Raw genomic sequence first — 24880 nt, 5'->3', positions numbered from 1 at the left:
CAGCTACCCGTAGAGCTGTCTGAATAAAAAAGGTGCTGTACAAATAACACTTGATTGACTTGATTGTTCAACTATCCTCTCAGCTGGTCCACTCATATATGGACATAATAATAATGCTTTATTGCAGACACGGGTCCATATCATACATCATACAACAATAAACAGTATAAAGAGGAAATACATAGACACATAAAATACATAAAAATTACATACTAGCCTATAAAATATACAATCTATTGCACCAATGCCATCTTAGCCTAGAAGTTCAACTACGTGGTTCTCTGACTTGTCCATACGACTCATAAAGCTAAACATCAATTGTAATTCACAATAAATAATTCACATAATGCACATTAACAAATATTACATCTGATTCCACATCCTGCTTCAGAGGATTGTTCTTCCAGACAGGAATCAAACAGAGGGTAGTTAATATCAGATGATTTAGTTAAAAACACACCATCAGTGTTGGTCCATGTCATGAAACTTTGAGCAGGCACTTACCAGAAAGCAGCATGGGGTCCTTCTCCAAAGACTTGCGGACCTGATCGGACTCTCCAGTTAGAGAACTCTCGTCTATCTTCAGGTCATTCCCCTGAATGAGGATTCCATCGGCAGGCAGCAGGTCTCCTGCAGGTACAAACGTCAGAGGGTACATTTGATTGATTTCAAGAAACAAAGTCAGTGTGGGTATTTTTTACCTTTCCACAGTCTAACAGAAATGTTACATTAAAAATATCCAAATTGAGTTGGAATTGTTTAGCTCTCCTATAAGACTAATTCAGATCTTAATGTAAAATATATATTTTTTTAATTTAAAAGAACTGGAATTTGAACTTAATCTGCTCACACTGGAGCTGGATTTTATTCATAACAGAGTCAAAAGAGTGAAACAAATCCAAAAAATCCACGGCACACACCCGGGAGGCAGAACATAATTTTGCCTGTCTCAAAGGTACCGCTTGTGTGTCTTAAAACCTTTGGGGGTGACATTAACGTCACAGGTTTGATATTTCCGTCTGGTGTCTGTGGTCTCGTACCATATTTAATCTGAGCTATGTCTCCCACCACGATCTCGGCCACAGGTATCTGGATGACCTGGCCTTTACGGATGACTGTGAACTTTTGTTCCTGCTCGATCCTGCTCTGCAGCCCGCGGAACTGTTTCTCTTTCGACCAATCATTGAAGGCCGTCACCAGGACCACAATAATGACTGAGAACAGGATGGCGGCGCCCTCGATCCAGCCTGCCTGGGCCTCGCCCTCGTCCTCGACACCGCCTGCAGCCTGGCCACATGCTGTTAGAAGATGAGAAAATGATCAAGCAGAATCACCAAATTTACACAAAAAACACTAAATAAAATAGAATAAAATTAAATCCTATAGAATAATGAACAGCATGACCATAGCTTCCTGTGGCTCCATTAATTTTGAAAGTGTAAAGCTTGCAATAATTCGGACTGACAGTACCAACCTTCACCATCGCCCCCTGGTGGATGGAAAATGGACAAGCCCAACGAGATAATGGCAGCAATTTCCAGGATGATTAGGGTCACATCCTGCAGAGCCTCCCAAACCAGTTGCAGGAATGTCTTGGCCTTCTTGGGTGGGATGAAGTTTTTGCCAAATGATGTGTGACGTTTCTCCAAATCAACGGGGTTACCAGACAGACCTGCACACATTAACATAAGATATTGATATTCACATCAATAAATGCAGTGTAGACTTAAGCCTCATTAACACAGTATGTTCAATATACAAATTTCCTTTTCTGTAAAAAAAAAAAAAAAAAAGTTGGAATGGTGAGCAGCGTTGGTCCTCCTATGAGCTTGCAGTGGAGACAGTAACAGAATAAACATCTGTGTACTAAAGAGCGACCCGGGGAGTGGCAGGACAGGGGTGTGACGTTTTGACAACAATATGTGTATGACACACACCACCAGGGGATTTGAAAAAGAACTGCAAATTGGGAAGACAACAGTCCAACCTAGTGATGTAGAAATGTTGAGAGACATCCTGAACTTCTACTTAATAATGAGAAAACTCACTGGATTCATTAAGTACTATGTATGTTCATACTATGTATGTTATCTTTAAATGTTGCAATCCAAAATATTTCCATTTGAACACATTTTGACAGTCTGTCTCCTCTCGTATGAAGGCAAAAATCACTTCTGCTCTTGCGATGCACTAATTATTTTATCTTGGGCCCCAAGATATCATAACATCAAAACATCCTCACATAGCAACGGCAGCTGTACAGAAACATGATGTACTTTTGCCCCTCGTGTATTACGGATTCAAATGGATGTTAATGCACAATAGAGAGCCAAAGTCATGATGTCACATCCGAGCTGGCTTCTGTTCCACTGGATTCTGTAACTAAATGCAATCTTTCATTCAGTATTTCTTTCATCTGTCTCGCTGAAGATAAAAAAAAAGCAGATCCTGGAATTTAATACCCATATGGAAGACAGCATTTACTACAGCAGTTTCAGAAAAAGCACATGGTAATCTGTCATCCATATTAATAAAACTCACCAACACATGCTTATAAACTAACTAAACTCTGCTGTCTAAAAACATCCAAAATGTTCAGTTGTCTTTGTCAGACATGCTAATGAACTCATCTCTTCTGTTGAGCCATGGGTGTTTATCCCATGAATCTTAGGGCTTATGGGGAATAGTGTTTCTTAAAGGCCTCTAAAACACTATGTAGTTTATAAGACAGCTAGTCAGTACAGAATAAATTCAAGTATATTAGTTCCTGCTCCAAACGAGTGCCTGAAGTTTGATTTTTTTTTCCCCTTATGCCGACCCTTTTCTTCAAGAGCACAAGCGTTTTTCTTGAGTTTGAAAATATAAAGACAGTCCTCAAGCTCACCACTACCTCTTTTTCATAAGCCAGTCAGTACTTTTTAATTTGGCCTCCTTGTTGCTGCACGAATACCTTTAGTCTAACTTGTGTTTATAGAATCTTATCATTTTCTGACTTGTAATCACTATTATTGAATTGCCTCCAGTAAAAAAAAAAAAAAAAAAAATGGCTGATTCCTGACTTGAACCTTTACCAGTTGCTGCATAGCTGTACACCTACACACAGCGAAGGCAGAAGATACACCATAGTTATGAAAAGTCAGAATGTTGCATGTTTCTACAAACAGTAATTTTGCAACATGACCTACTTTTTGTTGCCATGAAAGACTGCAGTGTTTCCACATACAGTACTTACTTGGGCGAATTACCAACACGGATTTGTTCCGCCCAGAGAAATTATAAATTTCTGGATTCATTATTTCTTCCTTTCAGTGTCGAAAAAAATGGAATTAAAAAAAAAAATAAGACTGACTGTAAGGTCAGGCAAATGGGTGCATTTAAAAGCAGCCACACAGATTGGAAAAATGAGTCCCGTCATTAGACATGAAATTTAACAACTGAAAGTAGCTGTGCTGTTTTCTGGTTTTCACCGATCCACTTGTTGTATGCAGCAGTGGTTCCACACATTTTCATATGCAGCCTCTTTTTTGTTTCATTTTGATCACTTTCTTAAGCTTGACATGCTAAAATGATACACTTATGAATATTAAGAGGAAAAGTTTGGACCTTTATATCAAAAATTCAGTTTTCTGTGATTTCCTCTTCCTGTCAATCATCCTGCGACCCTTCAGGTTCATCCCGTGGCCTCTTGTGTGGGCCCCAACCTTCCGGCTAAAAAACCACTGGTGTTTGTTGTCTGTGGTAATGACGAGTCTATGGCAGCCTGAACTGACCCCAACCCTCCCTGCTGAACACACAATCTGCTGCTCCAATCGAGCCAAAATGCTCCATGTCAACAGAACACCACCTGATTAGACCGATCAGCTGACTCACAGAGAAAATACCCAAGACCTCTATTGAAAGCTCATTCGGAAATCAAGATTCAAAAGCATAAATAAATAAATTAAATCAACATATTGACTGATAACGAAAATAATGATTAGTTGCAGCCTTATTTCCCAGTCAAACATCAACAAAAACAAATCAAGTTAAAGAGTGGGGTTTGAATGAAATGCAATATTGTGATGGAACATAATTTTTGCCTACAGTCGCCAGATTTCTTTGACTGATTAGTACACCTAATAAAAAAATAAATCTGCCTGATGTTTTGTCTTCCTGCCCCTCTGCAGAGAGATCTCTTACAAACCTCTGCTAACTGAAGACCAAACAATATCTCAGAGTTATTGATTCCAGAGCTGTGACTGTCATTTTCCAGCCAGCAGTGACTCATGTCTATCTGCTCATTCATTCTCTATATAAGGACAATACAAACAAAGACATTTCTCAGTCGGCCTGGATGCTTTCACCAGGGCAGGGCAGGAGGACTCCATCTTTAGAGTTCCTTACATTTAGTTTTAATTTAAAAAATCTGGGTGAAAATCAGATTTTTCAAAAACACCTTTTGCATTTCATTTATTATACTTAGAGTATTTATTAATGGAGGATAATCAGCCTCTTGTATTTGACTCCATGTTCTTATACGAGAGGATTTTCTGGGCTGAGCTCATCACCACAGGACCTCATTAACTTTAAATTCAGTAAACAGAGTTTATTTGCAGCAACTTCTGGGTGCACAAGGACACGTCTGAATGAAAATTAGTTGAACTCATCTGACTCCTTTTAATGAATCTGGGTATTCTTCAGTAAAACCTTAAAAATGTGCGACTTTCTCTGCATGGCTGTGTGGGCAACAACATGGCTGCTGTGGATCTTGGTGGAATTGGGAGATGTGCAGTGGAACGTGATCCGAATGTCAATAGACCGCACTGCCAGGAAATTTCCCGATGAGGGACTCTGCAAGTCTGCATACTTAAACATGTTTCTGCTAACATATGTTTTAATAATGGACTCGTATTCATCCTCTAATGATTCTCTCCAGACAGACTGAATGAGGAGTTCCCCTCCTCCTCCTCGCTAGCTTCAAAATAGCAAAAACGAGTGTCAGCTGTTACTTGACATGCAACAACAGTGCACAAATAGGTTCAAATTCACTCATCGCTCATGTCATGTAAAAGTAATTGGATGGCTACAATGGGGAAATATTCGTATTTAACAATCGAAAGCTAAAGGTGACTTAGATTAGATAAGAGATGAGATGAGAAGAATTGATGGACATGAGGCAAGGTGAGACGTTATTAGACATGAGAAGAGGCAACATGAGACGTGGTGAGGTGATGTGGGATGACATGAGGTGTGGTCTTAAGTGAAATTAGATAAGTGTAGATGAGATGAAGGGATGTAAAATGGATGAAGGCCAGATTAATAATAGTTGGAAGAAAATCTTGATGAGACGTGAGATGGTTTGAGATGAGATTAGATATGATAAAATTAAATAAAATCAAGAGACCAACTGAGATGAGTTATGAACTGGACGAGACCAGATGAGGTAAAGTGAGATGAGATTAGGTGGTTGAATTAGATTAGAATTAGACTGCTTGAGATTAAAGATGATTAGGTAAAATGGAATACATTTAAGTGACCATAGCCGAGATACGTCTTTTTAAAAACAGCCGTAAATCTGACCAGCAGTACAGCGCCTGAACATGTCTGACTGAGTGCCTTTGTAGTCTTGAGCAGAAGCTGAAACATTCTCATGAAGAGTGCACAAACAGAGATTTTAAAAATACACCGGTTGTCAAAGTCATCATCCGCAATGTTTCATCACATACGGTTTAGTTCAAAGTTTGGTTTCATCATCTTTAAGCCGGTGATTGTCGTGAAAGCTACTGTCACACTAAAATAAATTAAAAAAACGAATCACAGAGCACCTCTACTAGCTGTTTGATCGATAAGTCTGTTTTTTCCTGGTTTAATGTTGAGATTGTGACGCCGGTTTCATCTTGTGCCTGGCGTCGGTCTGTTGTGTTGGTGAACGTCCCCAAAGAGATGCAGATTAAAGCTCTGAGATGATGTTCCAGTAACAGAGGAGCAGTCAGCTGCACACACGCCTGTCACAGATGTTTATGAATTTCAGCTTCCAGCAGAAATAGACTTATTTGGTCCAAAAAAAGGCCTCTTCCAATTCACAGCTTTATCAGCCAGCGGGCAGCTACATATCTTACCCCACAAAATTCACACTTTTATTCAGTCTCCCTCTGGCAGAAAAAAGCTACAGCTGCAGGTATTAACGTCTAGTCTCATTCTTCAGAATTTCTTTATGTCTAGTACACAGACAGATGACTGTTTCTCCTCTCTCCTCTAGGTTGTCAGAACTGCTTCCTGCTTCCTTTGTCATCTCAATGAAGCATCCACCAGTTCTGTCTTTCCCTCCATCTTTTCTATCATTCTGGAGTGCTTTCTTCTTTCACTGCTGCCCCACAGTTCCAGTCACTGACACACACGAGAACTAATGACGCCAATATTATCTTTCAGCGGTATCAACTGCTATAACAGAAGAGAAGGCAGATTTTAGAGTCAATGCAACTGCATCTAAAGTCAATGTAAAGACGCAGTGGTGGAGTTGCACGGTATTGGGGAAAAAAAATGACTTTGCGATTTTGTTTTTCTGGAATATCTTGTGCATCATCTTGTGCATCATTTACATAACTCTATTTCATTACAATAGATTATCATATAATGATGGGGGTGATTTAGTGGGACTGCACAAACAAACTGATAAATCCAAGAACACTTAAATTGGATAACGGTGTGTAATATTAGACAGGCATCTCGTAAATAAATTATGGAATATGAAAACTGTTCAAGTTTGATTTGTATCAAGCAGCGATAAAGTTGTAGCAAGAAGTGTGAGTTATTTACTTGACATAGCACGTCATGTGATGTGACTGTTGCGCGTGTGCACATTGTGATGTAGATGCTGAAACATTATATAATGCAGCCCTAGCAAGTGGAATATGATATACAATTTGCTACACATTTTAATCTGCTGCAACTGTTGCAAAACGTTTTTGAATTGAAATTAATTCACAGACTTGACCACTGATTGTAAGGTTTCTATATGAGATTTGAAAGTAAAGTATTAAATGCATGGTGTCAGTGAGAGCCAGGAAGACAAGGTTTCTATCTGTCACATAGCCTCATGTAGCCCTGTATGTCCCAGACATTTTCCTTTTCCACTAAAGATATCCTTAAGTAAAAAAAAAAAAGAGACAATGACAGGCAGGAATGAAGTGACAAATACATATTTTTGTTTCTTGCTCATTGGTTCGTGTAAGCTCAGAGCTGTAAAGAACATATATTGCTAGTGATTAAAATGTCACCTCAAGTTCCGTACATCTTCTGGCTGCCAGTGGAATCTATCTTTGTACTGACATATTGAATTCAATTTTAATGTGATAAAACTTGGTTTAAAGTAACAGTTCACAGAGGAAAACAGATTAAATTCTGCATGAAAACAGTATTGACAGACAGTTTGCTGGTGATCAATAGCCTTGTTTGTCATTTTTATTTATCTATTTTTTTGATTAACATTTTCATTTGGACTTTCTGGTCTTTTTGGTCCTTTCATTCTGCTTAAAAATGCATGAAGAAATGTGTTATATCATGCAACATGATGTGAGGACACACGGGTCACACACACGTAACATAAGAATAAGAGGTTCAACCGTTTGAATAAAAAATTATTCTGTCCTCTTGATCGTAAAAAACATCTTTTTACTAGTTACATCTCAAGGTAGCCAGAAATCAAATAACACTGCTCACCTTAGTCCAAATATTGGCATAATTTTGAATGGGAATATGAAATATATTCATTTTATGATAAGAGTTGTGACAGGGTGAATAACTTCATACAGAGAAAGAAAAAAAAGACAAGAAAAGCGTTGCATGTCTTGTTGGCCTTCTCCCTCTTACTTATCGCTTAGAGAATCATTCTGCTTCAACTGGCAAAGACATGGATGACCTGAGGCTGTGTGTGTGAGTGCATGTTAGTTACAGTGAATGACACTCGGGTCACGCAGATCATGCTGAATCTCAGATTGGTTGCCGACTTCTCACACCACAGTGCTTGAAAAGATCTGACACGCCAGCAGGCCGAGAAACCTCTGAACCTACTTATACTACCACTACATGTTTACTGGTGTGTGTGTGTGTGTGTGTGTGTGTGTGTGTGTGTGTGTGTGTGTGTGTGTGTGTACGGTTTCAGAGCTTAGATGTAACCCTGACTGATGATTAGTCGTTTGCTCAGTATATATCTTGGTTACTATTCTGAAAGGACATTTAAGGGATCTTTCTTATGTCAAAATGGTTATGGTTATGGTTCTCATTATCAGATAACAAATGCAGTGCCGGTCGGGATGTAACAGAGTAACAAAGTCCTCATTTGTCTTTTGTTACTAGAAAGTGTCAGTGACAGAACTGTGGAGAGAAATGAAGGATAAAACTCACTGAGCAGTTACAGTTTGTGCTACTACAATTAAACCATTAATCAATCCAATAATAATATGAAAAGGTAATTTTTCAATCAATAACTCCAACTCTCTTTCTGCACTGTGATTATTTGCTTTCTCTGTTTTATAGTATTGTAAACTGAGTCTGTGAGTGGGTTTGGTTGGTCGGACAAAATAAGAAATGTCAGCAAAAAAAACTTACATTTTTTTCAGTTTCCTGAAATTTTATAGACTTAAGTGGTTTCCAACCACTTTCCACAACCCCAACAGTCCTGTTAGATGTGTGTGAATTTTTGGTTCAGTAATTCAATTAGTGTAATATCTGTGTGGGCGGGCTTTCAAAAATGTTCAGAATATCACTGTGGTTCCTACAGCCACACAGGCATTTAACCAGCTGGGACGCTAATGTTATCCCTCCTCCCATCTGAAATTTGAGAACTCCCTGCATGATTTGAATCGTGAGTGGTGAGGTCACAGGTCTACCTACTGCTGTGAATTTTCAAAGTCTGGTTGTTCACCATCACATATTTAAACCCATGAAAGGCAGCAGGGTTAAAAAACAAGCTAGAGCTGCTCCTTTTAATGATGCAGGACAAACACCCAAGCACTGCTGATGACTAGGTGTCTGTATATAAGATGAACAAACGGTCCAGGACAGGAAGGCTCACTGGTTCCTGTATACAGAGCATCAGCGACATCAGTGAAGTGAGATGTCTGCACACACCCACCCCAGCCAGTCTGCTCACCCTGCTGCCATGTGGCAAAAGACACAGATCTGCTGCCATACCACCAGACTATGGAGCAGGCTGCAAGACTCCTCAATTCATCATCAACACTCCATTTTCTAAAATAGATGTGACCAAAAGTACTCAAACATCGTTTTCAAACCCTTGTGATTTAAAAAATTACAAATTTGCCTTTGAACCTTGTTAAATGTGATGGTAATCACTACTCATTCCCTTATTTCCCGAGTAGAAAACAGACTCAAAATCTCTCTGAGTAATCCAAAATCTTAAATATTATAATAGGTGGCACATTTTAAACACTATGTACACTTCTTGTAACACAGGGGGATAATGTCCTGTATCAATGTTTGGAGTATCTACAGTCTGACATTCTGCAGCCAGTATTACAGGTGTCATCATGGAAATTGACAGTTGACTCTCTCCACGGTTTCAAATGTCAGTCAGCAGTTGCCATGTGAACTGTCAGCCGAGAGGCCTGAAACCAAGATGTTTACTCTGTAGTCATCTATTCTCTTTTGAAAAAGTATCATCTGTACAATAGCAGCACTTTCATTACAGCTTATACTTAAATAAGAAGCTGTGTAAAATTCAGTTAAACAAATGTTAACTTACCAACTGAAGTTCAAGGACTTGAAAGATGTTGGACCTTTTGCTCATGTCATTTTAGACTGTCCTGAAATCTTTGGTCTCTTGCCTACTACTACTACTTTTAACACATTGCAGCTGCTGCTGTTCAGGTTTGACAACTGACTCAGTCTGATAGGGACGCTGTGCAGTAGGTCTGTCGTGGCTTGTCGTTTATTAGTTATTGGGACAATAAATATGCAGATGATCAGCCTTGCAACATTTTGTAATCCTATTTGTGTTAAGTGTCATCTGAGACAGAAGTATACATGTTTGTTTGTTACAAATTCAATGAACTACTCCACAATGTTTTCACCCGTAACTACGGATGAACCTACTGGAACAGAAGAAAGAAGAAATTAACTCAACTATTCATCAATTAATCTAAATAATTAAAAGTTAATGTTAATACTCATTAAGTGCTACAGTCCAATCAGTTGCTCTGATTACATTTTTATCTGAGGACTGAATACCCATGTATGAGAGAAACAGCACAAAACATCTGACTGTTTTAAATCAGCATAAAACTGATCATCAGATCATCAGCTGACACAGTTGGTGACTATTCAGATCCATTTTTATCTGCTAGTTTCAGCTCTCAGACCCTGATGTTTCTCTGAAGATACAAACTATTTCACATAAAGGAATAAAAGTGACACAACAGGGACAAAAAGAAATCATCTCCTGTCTTCTTCTGAGCAGTGACAGAACATGTTATTCATTTGCATTTCCTAAAATAGTAATTTATTTTTAGGTCTGCATGTGTCTCTTTGTGAAGCTTTTTGTAACCCAGACCCTGTTTGAATAAGTTTACATCTGGCTCTGATTCTCCTGCTCAGAGGCTGTGTGTCCTCGCAACATGAAATACATTTTGCAAAATGATGAGATGGACGATCAATGACCTCCAAAGAGGTGGCAGACAGATTCATCAATACACATTAACCAGCAGGACGCACAGCTACAGCTGAGCCTTGTTTGTGTGTGTGTGTGTGTGTGTGTGTGTGTGTGTGTGTGTGTGTGTGTGTGTGTGTGTGTGTGTGTGTGTGTGTGTGTGTGTGTGTCTTTTGTTGTCATTGTCCTGAGTTCAACCTGACCACACGCACTGTCAGCTCAGTGTTAAATCAACGGCTGATTCTACGGACTGAAGGTAAAAGCAGCTGAGAAAGAAGCATCTCACCATCACAGCCAGAACAGTGAGCTGATACAGAAACACAGTTAAATATAACTGTGAGAGGTCGCTAACTGCTGACATATTGCCACTGCTACTGTGCCAATCAGTTTAGCTAACCATCAACTGGCTATCAGACAGTAGAAGAAGTTTTCTGTTGTGTTTTAGGATGTGAGGAACATGATTCATCTCAGCCTCTGGTGCGGACTGACACTGATAGTCAGTGTCAGAAATCGGATTTAGGTGACAGATAACCCGCTGTGTGAAGCTCAAGGTTATAAGCAGGTTTCCTATATGTCAGGTACAGACTTATACTGTTTTTTATAGTGCCAATGAAAATATTTTTTAAACAAGTTAAAGTCCTTCAGATTTTCATTATTTTAGTTTCCCATTTTTAATACTATTAATGATTCAAATGTGTACAATGCATTTAAATTCTGTAATTATCTGTCTACCAAAATTGTCACCAAATTGAAATCGCCTTCACATGTCTTAGAGATTCACAGGAAAAAGAGCGGCGTAAAAGGTACTGTTAATGCAAACACGTATTTCTTGCTGATGATGATTCACATCAGTTCATGAATCATTTAAGTCATAATCCGCCATTTGTGTCAGTAAATCATTTCTAATGATCTGCAGAGAGTGAGCCGTTTGTAGAGGAGCTGCAGAAGACAGTTTCCAATGTGGTTTTTGAGAGCCAAGGCATCAAGGCAAACAAGTCCTTTTAGGCTGCTGTGCACAGCGTGAAATATGGCCAATTAAAGGCCACAAGCCAATTATTGACTTCTGTTTTTTTTTTTTTTATAAATCAATAAGTGGCTATGAGTCCTCTTACAGTCCACAGTTTTCTCGGCAGCGCTGTTAACAGATTTACCAGTTCTTCTTCTTCTTAACTGTTTAATCAATAGAAAGAAAATTAATTGCCAGCTTTACTGATAACGGATTTATTGTTTTAAGCAAAACATGTCATATACTGTATTTGCTGGTTCAATCTTCCTAAACTCAAGGATTTTCTCCTTTTCTTTGGAATTTATGATAGGAAAAGAAAAGTCATTGGGTTTGAACTGTTGATTGGATAAAATATGTAATTTGACACTGGCTTTTGATCAAATTTTTTTCATGACAGTAGACAAAACAATTCACAACCAATTAATCATGATAACAACAATATATATAACATTTCTTGTGGCTTCTCAGGGACAAAAAACAACCCTGATAGTGCCATAGTGATGTCATCAGGGTTATATGAACTTGGGCTTTTAAACTACCAATTTAGTCTCTTTAAGAGTCTCAAATTGTGGAAAATTTAGGATCCAGTGGTGTTGCAGATTGACCAAGAACAAAAAAAAAATAATGCTGATGAAGGACGTGTTATTACTGATATAAAAAACAAAGCCAGCAAACAGTGCCAGGATTAAAATAGGGTTGACACTCAGAGTAGTTCACTGTAACAGTCAATCACAGTGTATGTTTGCCCTCAATCTTACATTCGGGTTTCCCTCATTGTTTCCCCTCCCTCCCTTCCTCTCTGCAGTGAAAATATAATTACAGTTTCTTCATTAAAGTGAGTAATTTCTTGCGTGGAGGACGCGACTACAGCTGTCCTCTGATTACTAAATGGAACAGAGCAATGATCTATGGAGCCATTAGGGGAACGGGCTGGAACTAATTTCAATCCTGGAATGGGCCGATGGCTGCAAACACACCGCACGCACACGCGCACATGCACGCACGCACACATACACTGACAAAAACACACACACACAAGCACACAGATCAAAAGATGAGAGAGGGGGAGAGAAACAACAAACAGCAGCATGTCGGCCATTTTCTGGACTCACACGAAGCTCTGACTGAAATCCAAACTGATCGTCTATCACCACAGAATAAGGTGTGTGTAGTGTGTGTGTGTGTGTGTGTGCGTCTGTGAGCGTGTGTGTGTGTGTGCACATGTATCCTTTACCAGAATCATTGTGTTTGTATGCTTAGTCACTGTTTAATGGCTCACACGCCTCCTAATGTGTGTTATACACATATGTTTCTGTGTTAATTATTGTACCCAAATCAGACATTTCCAAATCCTTTCTGAATGTCCAATTAGTTCATTTAATAGTGAGCTGATTCCTTCAATAATAGTTTTCACCATGCTGCTCTGAGATGCTTCTCCACCTTTTACCAATCAGGGTTTTCCCTGCCATTATATGGCTTAGGCGCGGCGCCCAAGCATTTTTGCCTCCCGCCTAAATCATATCTCAAAATGGCCTGCCATGCCATTCAGTGTTTCCTCTAGGATTTTTTTCAGCAGCGGGGGCAGGCTCTTCGGGGAGCCGTGGCGGCGTAAACAAATGACACTTAACTGCAGATTTTACTTTTATGCCCAGCATAATCCCCCTTTTTATTGAATGGCTGGCATGGAAAATGTTTTTTTAAAGGCTGAATGTAAAAATAAAAAATAACAACAATAAAACAATAAAATTAAAAAAATTTATTACATTTAATTTAGGGTCCCAGCCTGATAGCCTGTGCTTCCCTTTGGGTTTTTCTCCTCTACTCACATCTCTCTCTCCTGCTCCTTCACTCTGCTCTCCTTCACTTTGTTCCACTGCTCCTCCCTGTCTAATGTTACTTATCTTATACAATAACATAAAACATTAACGTTAGATAATTTACCTTCACATCACATCTGATTACAAGTGTGAACACAATTTCTACCTAGCCATCATCATTTGAGTCAGTAAAAGGCTAATGATACCTGACTAGCGTCATCTTCATCAGGTGTCTTTCTCTTCTTTGAGAAATATTTGAACAAGCTCATCTGAAAATGCAGTCAGCAGTTACATCATGGCGTGTATATATCCGCTTAATGCTATCAATTAGTTTACTCACGTTAGCGACACTGAGTTGAGTTGGCACCGGGCCCAATTAATTAAGCTACCGATATGTTACGTAAGTTACCGTAGCTGGCCATCAATATTTTGCGAATGTCTATTGAACTTATAAAATATATTATACGTTTTCTTAAGCTAATAAGTCTACCTTTTCTCCGGTGAGTCGTTGCCCTATTTTCAGGATGACACTCCTCTGACTCTCCGACCTGGTGCCTGGGTGCTTGACGTGATGTCACTTTCAAGGCCGCGCTCTCGCGAGTAATTAACGTCGAAGGCACCAGTAAGTTCTTGGGAGGGGGGGGAATCTACTCCAAAGAGTAGATACTGAGCAAGATAGTTATCTAGTTTACCTCAGCACTCACGAAACCGGCCCAGTGCAGGACTCTGCTGTGAAGGTGGAGATATGATGCGGCGGTGGTGTATTTGTCACAATTTAAAAAAAAAAATAAAGAAATTTGAAGGAGCGGCCGCCACTCCTAAATGAATGTAGAGGAAACACTGCCATTATTTTATGTTAATCTGTGTAAACAAAGTGTCCATTGGCATACCCCCCTTGAGCCGTGGTCAAAGACTTAGAACTGAATATTTACTAAACAAGGCAAGACAGGTTCAATTTGTTGATTCATTGGTGGTGCAAATTGCCAAACAAATTAAAATTACTGAACCAATGAACCTGGGGCTTTTGGGGGCCCCTGTGAGTCTGGGGGCCCCCAGCAGTTCCCAGCTTTTCCTGGTTGGTATATCAGCCTTGCAAATGACTTGACTGAACGAGGTATACATTAGCAGCCCCCTGACTTTTTAATCAATATCAAAATCGATTGCTTGAATTTTTTAAAGTATAATTTAAAGCAGTGATTACCAACCACTGGTGTGCAGACCCTGAGCAGGGGCACAAATCATCTGCTACCGACCCAACAATGTAATTTGGGGAAAAAGGTGAATGATAATAAATTATTAGACAACTGTATTATGTATGTGGTACTAACCTTGAACAATCATCAGTCAGTAATCACCCTCTTAGCAGACAGTAAAAAGGAGTTTGACTGAGCTTTGAATATAGATAAACAAGGCCTCAAGTTTACCAAACAAATCACATTTCTTTTTACCTTAGAGTGTTTTTTCAGCAAAATACTCAATTTTGACCATTTCTAAACCAAGGAATACACCTGTTGATGCAGTCTAGTTTGTTGTGTTGGACATGTCTTACCTTCTATAGGTGATGTTTTCAGGCGGCGGCAGATGCCCTGCACATCTCCATACGTTTCTTGTATCTTATTGACGGCTTCGCCACTCCGCAGCTCCATCAGGTCTCTCAGATCCGCCACGGTCACCCCAAAGTCCCCATCATGGTTGCCCTCTGCAACCGAATTCCCCGGAGGGTGGTCCGCCGTGTTGTTGGCCATGTTGGTCCTCTTCACCGCAGTGTTTTTGTAGTTGTTGTAGTTGTTGATCCTCTGAGTGTTCTCGTTAAACTGATCTAAATGCCAGACCGGGTAGTCCGTTCACAGGAATTGTGAATAGTGTAGTTCTCACAAGAGGCAAGTGGAGGAGATGAGCGCTGAGGTTAACTCCTGACCCGGACGTACATGCTCGTCTCGGGTTACCATGGAAACCGGGGAATAAACATGTTCTTGCGGCTGCAGAGGAAACAGAAACATAAAAATTGATTTTTATAAAACAGAACCAGGAAACCATCGGAACACACCACAGTTTAACTTCATCAGCAGCAGACAGACTGACTGATTTTTACTAATTAACAGCACAGAGACTAATTGGGCCAATTAGATGAGAGTTTCTCGTCTCAGATTATTAAAGTAGGCCGCTGAATCACCGAGGTCATTATGATATAAACTGATTATCGGTTTTGTGCTGCTCCTCCGAGACACAATTGGTGGGTAAATATCTACACTCCCTGAACTGTCTGTGGAGTTTATGAGTCAGATGTAGAAAGAAAAGTACAATTCTGTTTTGAGTATAAATTTGAGTTTTCTCTCATTTACGGAGAAGTTACATTTCATCATTTACCACATCAAACTAGAGTGCATGACCAGGGATTAGAACATCAATATCAATCTGCTTAATTCAAGTTAATAAACCTTGATCCAACACTCATTAACACTCAGATCAGAGGTGTAAAAAAGACAGAGAAAGAGAAAACTAGCAGCATCAGTGATAATAATGAAAAAACTGCCTGACAGTTCAACATCCCTTCTACAAAGTACAATTATAAATCCTAACTCATCTGCTCTCACAGATATACAGTGAGCTTAACAGACTTCCAATACTGGTTGAGACAGGAGTTGGCTTTTGAATTCATTACTGGAAGCAAACGAAAGTAGCAGTATTGGCAAACGAATGGAAGTGATGATTGAATGAACAGGAAAAAAGAAATCACGATATACAAAAGCTATTGTTATAATAAATTAGTACAGTAACAAGGAAGCTAGATTACTTTGTCCTGCAGATGAAAAACCAGCGTTCAGGACTGAATGCACCGCAGCCTGAGAGCCAATCAACACCAAGCAGAGGATGATACACCAATGAAAGGGAAAACTCCACTGGGTCAGTGTGCGAGTGTGTGTGCAAATGTGTGTGTGAAAGAGAGCTATGTGTGCGTGTGCATGAGTATTTGTGTGAGTGTGAGATTGTGGGGTTTAAGTGTGGCATTCCAACCCATCAACACAGATTATGTAAGTGCACATCAAAGGCTGTCCTCCATTTTTCACTGTTTAGTGCTCTGTCATGGACACACACACACACACACACACACACACACAGACACACACACACACACACACACACACACACACACACAGACACAGACACAGACACAGACACAGACACACACACACACACACGAGAAGTACTGCCGTTAGTGCTGGAGTCAGGGTTCTACTGAGTGGTGGTTTGTGGTATCGGTGACACAGGCAATCGCCAAGGTCAGTGGTTCTCAAAGTGACAGCGAGCCTCCCTTTCATACACTGAATATGTAACATAGCTGAAATTTCGTCATACACACATAGCAGGGCTTTGTGACATGGACACAATTAAATATCATAATATTTTTGACCAAACGCCTGGATAACAATATTTCGGCCATTATAACCATTGGTTCTTTTACAAAAGTACCAACACAGTGATGATTATCTGTAGTATTGGACGTGTATGGGACAAGTATTAGAAGTCCAACAGGTGAGCTCAAGTAATCAAGCCTTTAAAATAAGGAAAAGACAACACTTATTTCATGTCACAATATAATAATATTCAAAGTTTTCACCGATATATGGTCTCATATCACGAGCCAAAATGCACCTTGGACACTAAGCTGCCTTCTGTCCTTCAGTTTTTACACCCACATGCTTCTATCAGGCCTGCTCATCTCTTACACAGTGGTTCAATCTTTTGTGCTCATGGTTCAACCAGGAATTATGTCCATTAAAGCCTCTAAGAGCTCCAACTGTCAGTCACCCAAAATTAATGGGCCTTACAGTCGCTCTGCTCACTTCAGAACTAGATTCTTCAAGCTTTTATGCCTTAAGAAAATCGCACTTTCAATGCTCAGAAAATTACCATCCAAAAAAAAAAAAAAAAAATCGCATTTGTGTTTTTGGTTGTTTTGCATCATCAGTCCGTTGTGATAGATTTCAAGGCTCAGAATATTCTATCAACATGGTTAATATTCCACTGGAACATTGATGGCAATTTATTATTCATTTATATACAGATATTCACTGTGTGTTTTGGAACGGTGCAGGAGACCATACAGTTGTATAAAAATTGTGTTTAAATACAAAAACTAGTGCATTTCTGAGTGGCCAAATTAGAATGAGATTCTACCCAGGGCTTCAAAACATCCGGGACTACGATCACGGGATCCCTGGGACTGTGATGTGTTTTGTTGGTATATTGTCTTGTGCCTCAGAGCCTCTGTGGCGTCTTTAAGAGGGTTCCCTTAGGTCCTTCAGGAACTAAACCCCCGGAATAAAATAAGGAAGTCAAGTCAGAACTCATCAACTATTCATTAAACAAACTCTGCAAACAAGATATAAACTCGTATACTAAACTTTGCTTGAGCACATTGATGTTTGTGTTTCCAGAGCAGTTTTGATTGAGACAGTAGTTATTGTGTTGTTTTTCTTTCATTTACTTCTATTACAGTTCGTTTGGGAATTTACACCAAGCATGTTTTTCTCGAATATTGAACAATAATATCGGCCAACCGTTACATCAAATGATCAGTCTTTAACTTCTACCCTCTTCAGTTATTTGTCTCAGGGATTTTCTTTTTCAAATTGTCCTCATATCAGGCTATGCAGAGTGCCCTATCAGTGTATGTGTGTATTCTCTTGATTAAACCAGGACAAATGTTGTGTCTGTGTTCAGTAATAAGCCTTCTATTCATTCACCAGAAGTCCAGTCATTATTAAATAACAAGACAACAGAGAAATAAAATCAACCTCCACATGAATGTTTGCTGTACACTATAACACAAATAGTTGGTGAAGTCATTATGATGGAATCTGTTAATTACAGATGATGAGATTACTTAATTATACAGGCACTAAGGAGGAAATGTGCAAGTATTTCATTATACTGTAACAGACCAAATTGGAATATTATTCTACACAAATTAAAAGGCTTAACGCAGCAGAATTGTTTAGTGTTATTGAGAACAGCCATTTTGTATCAAGTCATATCAGCTGTAATATTAGCCTTCCTGTTCCCCTTTAAACGTTCACTTGTTTTTCTTTTCGCTCTTCATATTTTCCCCCCAACTTTATAAAACAGAAAACAAAACAGAAACAAAACCAGTCTTCCAAATGTCACGGTATAAACTAGAGTGAATACAAACTATCATAATGCAATATATTTTCCCCTTCATGCTACAATGCGAACAACAATATTTGTGCTGAAATTTGCAGAAGGTTAGCTAGTTAGGTGTTAGCTGCTAAGCAGCAGAGTCTTGTCGTGTGTAATAGTGCTTACAGCTATGAAGCAAAAAGCCCACAGCTAACAGAGCTAAAAGAGCTGACAGCTAAACACTGTTTCTACCAGTCAAAAAGACAAAGCAGTCACTGCAGCCCCAGCACACATGGCTCCTGGTCTCACCAGCTCTAGCTAGTCTAGCCATGACTTGCTATACTTGTACTAGTTTGTTGATGTGCACAGCTAGTTCTTGGGTGCTGGGTTGTAACATTGAGAGGGCAAGCATTTTACACGACTGACATGATAAGACATGACATTACATGACTCCTGATGAGTCAGCTTTAACTCTGGTTGTTGTACTTGTTAGTAGTAATTTGGAGACTATGGTGTGAAAAACTGTCCAGTGATCCATTGCGGTCTTTTACTAACTACAGAAAACACTAACTACAGAGTTCTTGCACTCCAGGAAGTGTTATATAGATTGGTTGGTTGACTTATAAACTGACTGGGGTTTTTTCATGGCTTTTAACACAGAAAAGAAAATGGAACACTTCCAGCAGAATTGACAGAATCAGATTTTAAATGAGATTTGAAAAAATGCATCCAAAACTTGAAACAACCAACTTTCTTTAATTGTTTTCTTTCTTTGCTATCATTTCATTACAGTAGTTCAAAAACGTCAATATATAGTTCACAATTTAGTTGGTTTTCATTTATTCGGAGGTGAACATGGTGTTTAGTAAATTTGCTATATTTAAGAACTAATACTAGTGTTTAAGGAAGGTTTTATGATAATTGTGGTAATAACATTTAACCTGATATTTTCAGCCACAATAAGTTCTCTTTTTATTTATTTATTTCTATACTTGTGCTGCTGTAACACAAGACTTTTACTTCTGGGAGATCAATGAAGGATTAACTTATCTTATAACTGTGGCAAGAAAACTTGATACATCCTTAGTATGAGCTGTGGGGAGAGTAGAGGAAGAGTTAGGAGACTTAAAGAATGAGCTACAAACCTGCCAGATTGTGGTTGGAGTTTCATTAACGTACTCCCTTATTCTTTGTTAACTACACGGACACACCCACGGCAGTCCAAAGGTGAGCATACCTATCTTTAGACCTTAATGACACACCTGCTGACGCACAGAAAATACAAACACACACACACACACACACACTCTCACCTTTTCTTGTCTGTCATGCGACTGAGTGCACATGTGGCTGTTACTGTATGCTTTAACAAGCATTTGTTTGATTAGTATGTGCATAAACACACTGATCACACACAAATACTCTGCTACCTCTGCCACAGTTATACTTAGCACTTTGCCTGACGCACAGCTATCTATTTAGAGGAGAGAGAAATCAATAATGCGTGTTAGAGAGAAAAAGATTTATAAAGGCACGAGACAAGACAGACGAGTGTTGGATACAGGTGAATTCTGACAGCTGATGTTCATCTTATACTGAAGACACTGCTCCCTTTTTTCATGGTTTTATCTTTGAAAATGTTCAGTTTCAAACTCAGTTCCTGTCAGATTCGACCAGGTCCAAACACCAGAACTCTGAAATCATGTTGAGCGATTAAGAGGTCTGCTCTTCATTGCTGGAGAAACATCAGAGCCACGGGTTGTGGGGGCAGAACTAAGATTGATGGTGATGGTGTTAAGCTGCATAACTGTCACACAGATAACGACATTTCTGATACAGCTGCTGTCAACACGTTCATCATCAATAATCATAATATAATAGATTATGTAACCACAACAAAAATACATGTTCAACACGCTCATCGGGCTTCAACAGCTGGGCACTTTCCTCTGTCAGAAAACAAATGTTCTTTATCTTCTGAATGAGCTGAAAAACTGCAGGAAGTTGAAGTGAAGCAGAGACAGGTCAGTCAGACAGCTCTGGTCACAACTACACAGAAGCTGCGGTCTCCATGCTGCTGACAAACTGCAGGTCTAATTGGACCATCGTGGTGTTAGACTAAATGTGTCAACATATGTCAGCTGACATTTACAAAGTGGAGATTAACACATCACTAAATCAAACCCAGTTAAACCACACAAACTACTTCTTAGAAGGGGGCAATTGATCATTAAATATTTACACCTACCAACTGACAGGCGGCGCTGATGACTGAACCAACTGACAGAACTAATACTAAAACAGATCTGGTAGATGGCTGGTTTAGACTGAAAAAGTATGGATTAGAGCCAGATACTTGATCCCAATACTGTTTTGAATCATGCAGAAATGTGAGGATGCTGATGGAAAGAATGTTACATTTCTCCAAAATACCACAAACAGCCTCAAATTGCAAAACATTATAGCAAAAACTTTAGACTATATGACCAAATAACATAGTTTAGATGTCATTTACCAACACTGAAACGCATTTAGATTTAGATATGATTGCACGTCATGTACGTTTAAAGCAACATCATGCAACTATTCAGTCAAAAATAACTGCCTCAAAGCTAGTATTTGGATGTTATGTTACAGATCATTATGCCGTGACTTCCTGTTCACACAGTTGATTGAGCACTGTCTAATTATAAACAAAGAGCTTCTAGCAGCTGATTTAAACATTACCCATGTCTTCATTTAATGTTCATTTTGAAAGTTGGTTTGGTAAAACACTAGTTTGATACTAGCTAGTTAAGAGCTGAGGAAGAGGTACCAACTCTGTGGCTTATTAGTAAAGTGGAACAACACTGCAGACTGAATTAGACCTGTGCTACACGATGGGCACAAGTTTCACTTTTCTACCATACGCCTCAATGAGAGATTGTAATCAGTGACATAAGTGTCAGGAATTCAACTGTCTCTATATATAGGGAGTTTCAGTCTGTGTGTGTGTGTGTGTGTGTGTGTGTGTGTGTGTGTGTGTGTGTGTGTGTGTGTGTGTGTCTGCACGCCTGTGTGTCTGTTCTTTGTCCATCTTATCTGTTTGCTATTGACTCCAGATGAAATTAAGCTGCAGCAACCATGTTTCCAGCCACTCAGCTTGAGTGTGTGTGTGCAAAAAAATATTAAAAATGCCTAGCAGAACAAACTGATTAATGTGTGTGTGTGTGTGTGTGTGTGTGTGTGTGTGTGTGTGTGTGTGTGTGTGTGTGTGTGTGTGAACCAGCAGGGGGGACCGTCTGTAATCCTGGACCTTGTGTGTCTGGTCTGTGGATTCTCTCTCTAGACGTGTTTTAATGCTTCTCTTTCTATGCAGGATTTATGCTGCATTATGAGAGATCATTTGTGTTGTTTGAAAATTGTACATTTTGCCCATAATCATCCCGTCTCATGCTGGGTTCATATCATCTAGAGATGGAAAAAGTCCTGTGTTTCTGACTCAAGTCATAAATGTTCATTGTCACTGGACTTTCCTTCCATATTCTAATATAAATATGTTGGTATAGCACAAAATCTCACTGTGGAGCTGAGGCTGGTGGCAGAAAAAAATTAGGAGGAAGAAGAGATTCACTTCTATTGTTTTGGTGTTTCAGTGTTGATTGAAACAGTTACAAAAACACCTGGCAACATAAAATGTACACACACATTTTCCCATGTAAATAGTTTTCCAAAAATAATCAATTTCAGTGAGGACATGATGTGTGTTTTGGCACTTGTCAATTAACATTTGGTTAAACTAAACAAAACCAAGAAGCAGAATGAGTCATACTGACTAACATCAAATCCAACATGTTGTTATCATTATGAAATCAGGTGTACATTCACATGGAGTTCAACTTTTAATGCTAGAAAGGCTTCAAAATTCTTCTATTAAAAAAAAAAAAAAAGAAGTTTTTTTTGCATCCATTACAGGGTCCAAAATTCTCACTTGAATTGTCAGGAAGGAATTGTCAGTCAGCTGTAAAGGCCCCCACACAGCGGCCAAACCGTTGGAGGTCTGAAGCGTTTGGAGAGACTCGGACGAGGTCGGGAACAAATATGTTTGGTGTGTTCAGCTGCGTCGGAAGCTTTCGGAGCCCCGCGGACGTTGTCGGATCCGACTGAGCATGCAAAGCCTGAGAAGGTGGGCTGTCGGACGTCTGAGCCATTGGATTCTCTGATTGGCGGCGTGCTAGCGAATCAGCGCGGTGTGTGGGAGGAGCAGAATACTGTTTGCGCATTGGTTTTCTACGTACTCCGTTCCATAATTTCTTGTTTTCATGCTTTGGAGTACTGGCACGAGACTACTGTTATTATGTCCGTTCAGGACGAATTAATCTGTGTTTGTTTGGTAATGCCTCGCTGCATGTTTAGTATGCAGCTGTTTTTGTCTGAAATAGTTAAGTTTCGTTTTGATCGAAAGTAAAGAGTTGCGTGCAGGGGCGCACAGGTGGTCGAGTGGTTAGAGCGCATGCCATATACGCAGCCGACCCTGGTTCGATTCCGGCCGGAGGGCCTTTGCTGCATATCACATCCCCCTCTCTCTCCCATATTTCCTATCTGTCTACTGCTTAAAAAAGGTGTCTATGCCGAAAAAAATCTTTTAAAAAAAAGTTGCGTGCATAAACCTCTAGTCCAGCGTCTTTAACACGAGAGCCACCCATTTATTGCATCTCGCGCAAGCGCAGAATGTACACACTACTGTGGAGCTGGCAGAACATCGAAGCTGTGTGTTCAATGCAACTTTTCTGCCGAACGTGTCAGACGAGAGGCAACAGTGGTCGGATAGTGGTCGGTTAAGGCAGTTGGACGTCTGGGCTGTGTGTGGGGGCCTTAAGGGTGTCACGATTTCGATTTTAAATTGAAATCAACTGAAATTAAGTCACAATCTCGAACTTCGAATAAAAAAATGGAATCGTCGATGCTGCCACACCCCCATGTCACGTCAAGTTGCTTGCCAAGTGTAAAAAAACATGTGTTGAAGTGCTGCGAGTCAACCTCCTCTAACTTAGCTACTAGCTAAGCCAGTAGCTATTAGCTACAGCCAGCCAAACGATAGCATGGCAGGGTTCTCCCCAGACGGTGGAACAGCGGCGCTGCGCCGCTATACCGCTAGTTCAGCGCCGCTATACTCCGCACGTGACAGTGACGAGCGTCCGTCCGTCCCCCGGTTGACGGCTAGGAGCTCCCGGCTGACGGCGATGAGCGTCCGTCCGTCCCCCGGCTGACGGAGTTGATGACCGTCTGTCCGTCCGTCCGTGTCTCCCCCCCCCGGACTGACGTTGACGAGCGTTCGCACCCCCCCGGACAGACGGTGCGCCGCTACACTAAAAATTTCTGGGGAGAACCCTGCATGGTGTTACACCATTCCTGTTCGGCTCCTGGACCGTGGTCGGAAAGCACAGGGGAGATGATTTCCTCCAGGGCCGAAGTTTGTGTTTACCTTCGGGGTGAACCCCTTTCATGGGAAATAATACCAGGGAGCTTTGCTGCATCTTGAGGAGGCATCGCCTTTATTCACAGCCAAACTACAGACTATATTGTACACTTTATTGCTGTCGCTACTACTGCGACTCCTTTTGTTTCTCCTTCCTCTCCCATTCAATCACTGTCCACACGTACGCTCGCCCACTCACACCTTACGCACCTCACGCACCGCCCTATTCCTGAAAGGGGCTACGCCATTCTTACAACAATGGCAGCTGCAGATGCAGAAGACCCATTGACAGAACTTGAACCCCCTCCTCTTTCACTGAAGTCGCCGTGAAATGTGGAAGTATTTTGGACTTCCAGTGAGCTATGCTGACAACGTTCGCGTTGTCGACAAAAAAAAAGCCACAGTTTGCAAGCTCTGCAGAAACTAGATGGCGGGGCATTTTGTTTTAGTTTCCAATTGACTAAAGATAAAGTTATTGTTATATTATGTTGTTAATAAATGTTTTAAATTTGACAATGTAGTGCGGTACATTGCGAACAAAGGTTAGATATTATATTGCATAAAAGTCTAGTCTAAAACTGGCATAGCAACCTGTGCTTTAAAAAAAAATTTATGTAATAATCCAGAATCGAACCGTGACCTTAGAATCAAAATTGTAATCGAATCGAGGATTTGGAGAATCGTGACACCCCTAGTCAGCTGTTATTAATAATCCAGTAGTTACTAGTCTAGTAGTTGTGGTACCTCCATAAGCAGCTGGGGATAGAAAATATAAACTACATTAGCCTGAATGACCAGCATGCTAATGACAG

The 24880-nt window shown here is 40.0% G+C and overlaps 1 protein-coding gene across 5 annotated transcripts in view; it reads right to left on the bottom strand.

The window, feature by feature from the left end:
* Nucleotides 1-24880, bottom strand: part of LOC115583443 (plasma membrane calcium-transporting ATPase 1-like) — a 90666-nt gene that overhangs the window by 40419 nt on the left and 25367 nt on the right. For 4 of the 5 annotated variants that reach the window (XM_030420299.1, XM_030420295.1, XM_030420297.1 and 1 more), the window contains exons 2-5: nt 15018-15447; nt 1475-1672; nt 1041-1298; nt 505-630 (exon numbers count right to left, since the gene is read on the bottom strand). In XM_030420299.1, the coding sequence (XP_030276159.1) occupies nt 505-630; nt 1041-1298; nt 1475-1672; nt 15018-15213 (778 nt within the window). In that variant the 5' untranslated portion in view covers nt 15214-15447. Of the gene's footprint in view, nt 1-504; nt 631-1040; nt 1299-1474; nt 1673-15017; nt 15448-24880 lie in introns of those variants that run through there. The other variant, XM_030420296.1, reaches the window with a different exon arrangement.

The sequence above is a fragment of the Sparus aurata genome, chromosome 6, assembly GCF_900880675.1.
Source record: "Sparus aurata chromosome 6, fSpaAur1.1, whole genome shotgun sequence".
NCBI lineage: Eukaryota > Metazoa > Chordata > Actinopteri > Spariformes > Sparidae > Sparus > Sparus aurata.
The sequence above is the reverse complement of the archived record's forward strand: the minus strand, read 5'-3'. Positions and strand labels throughout refer to the sequence as shown.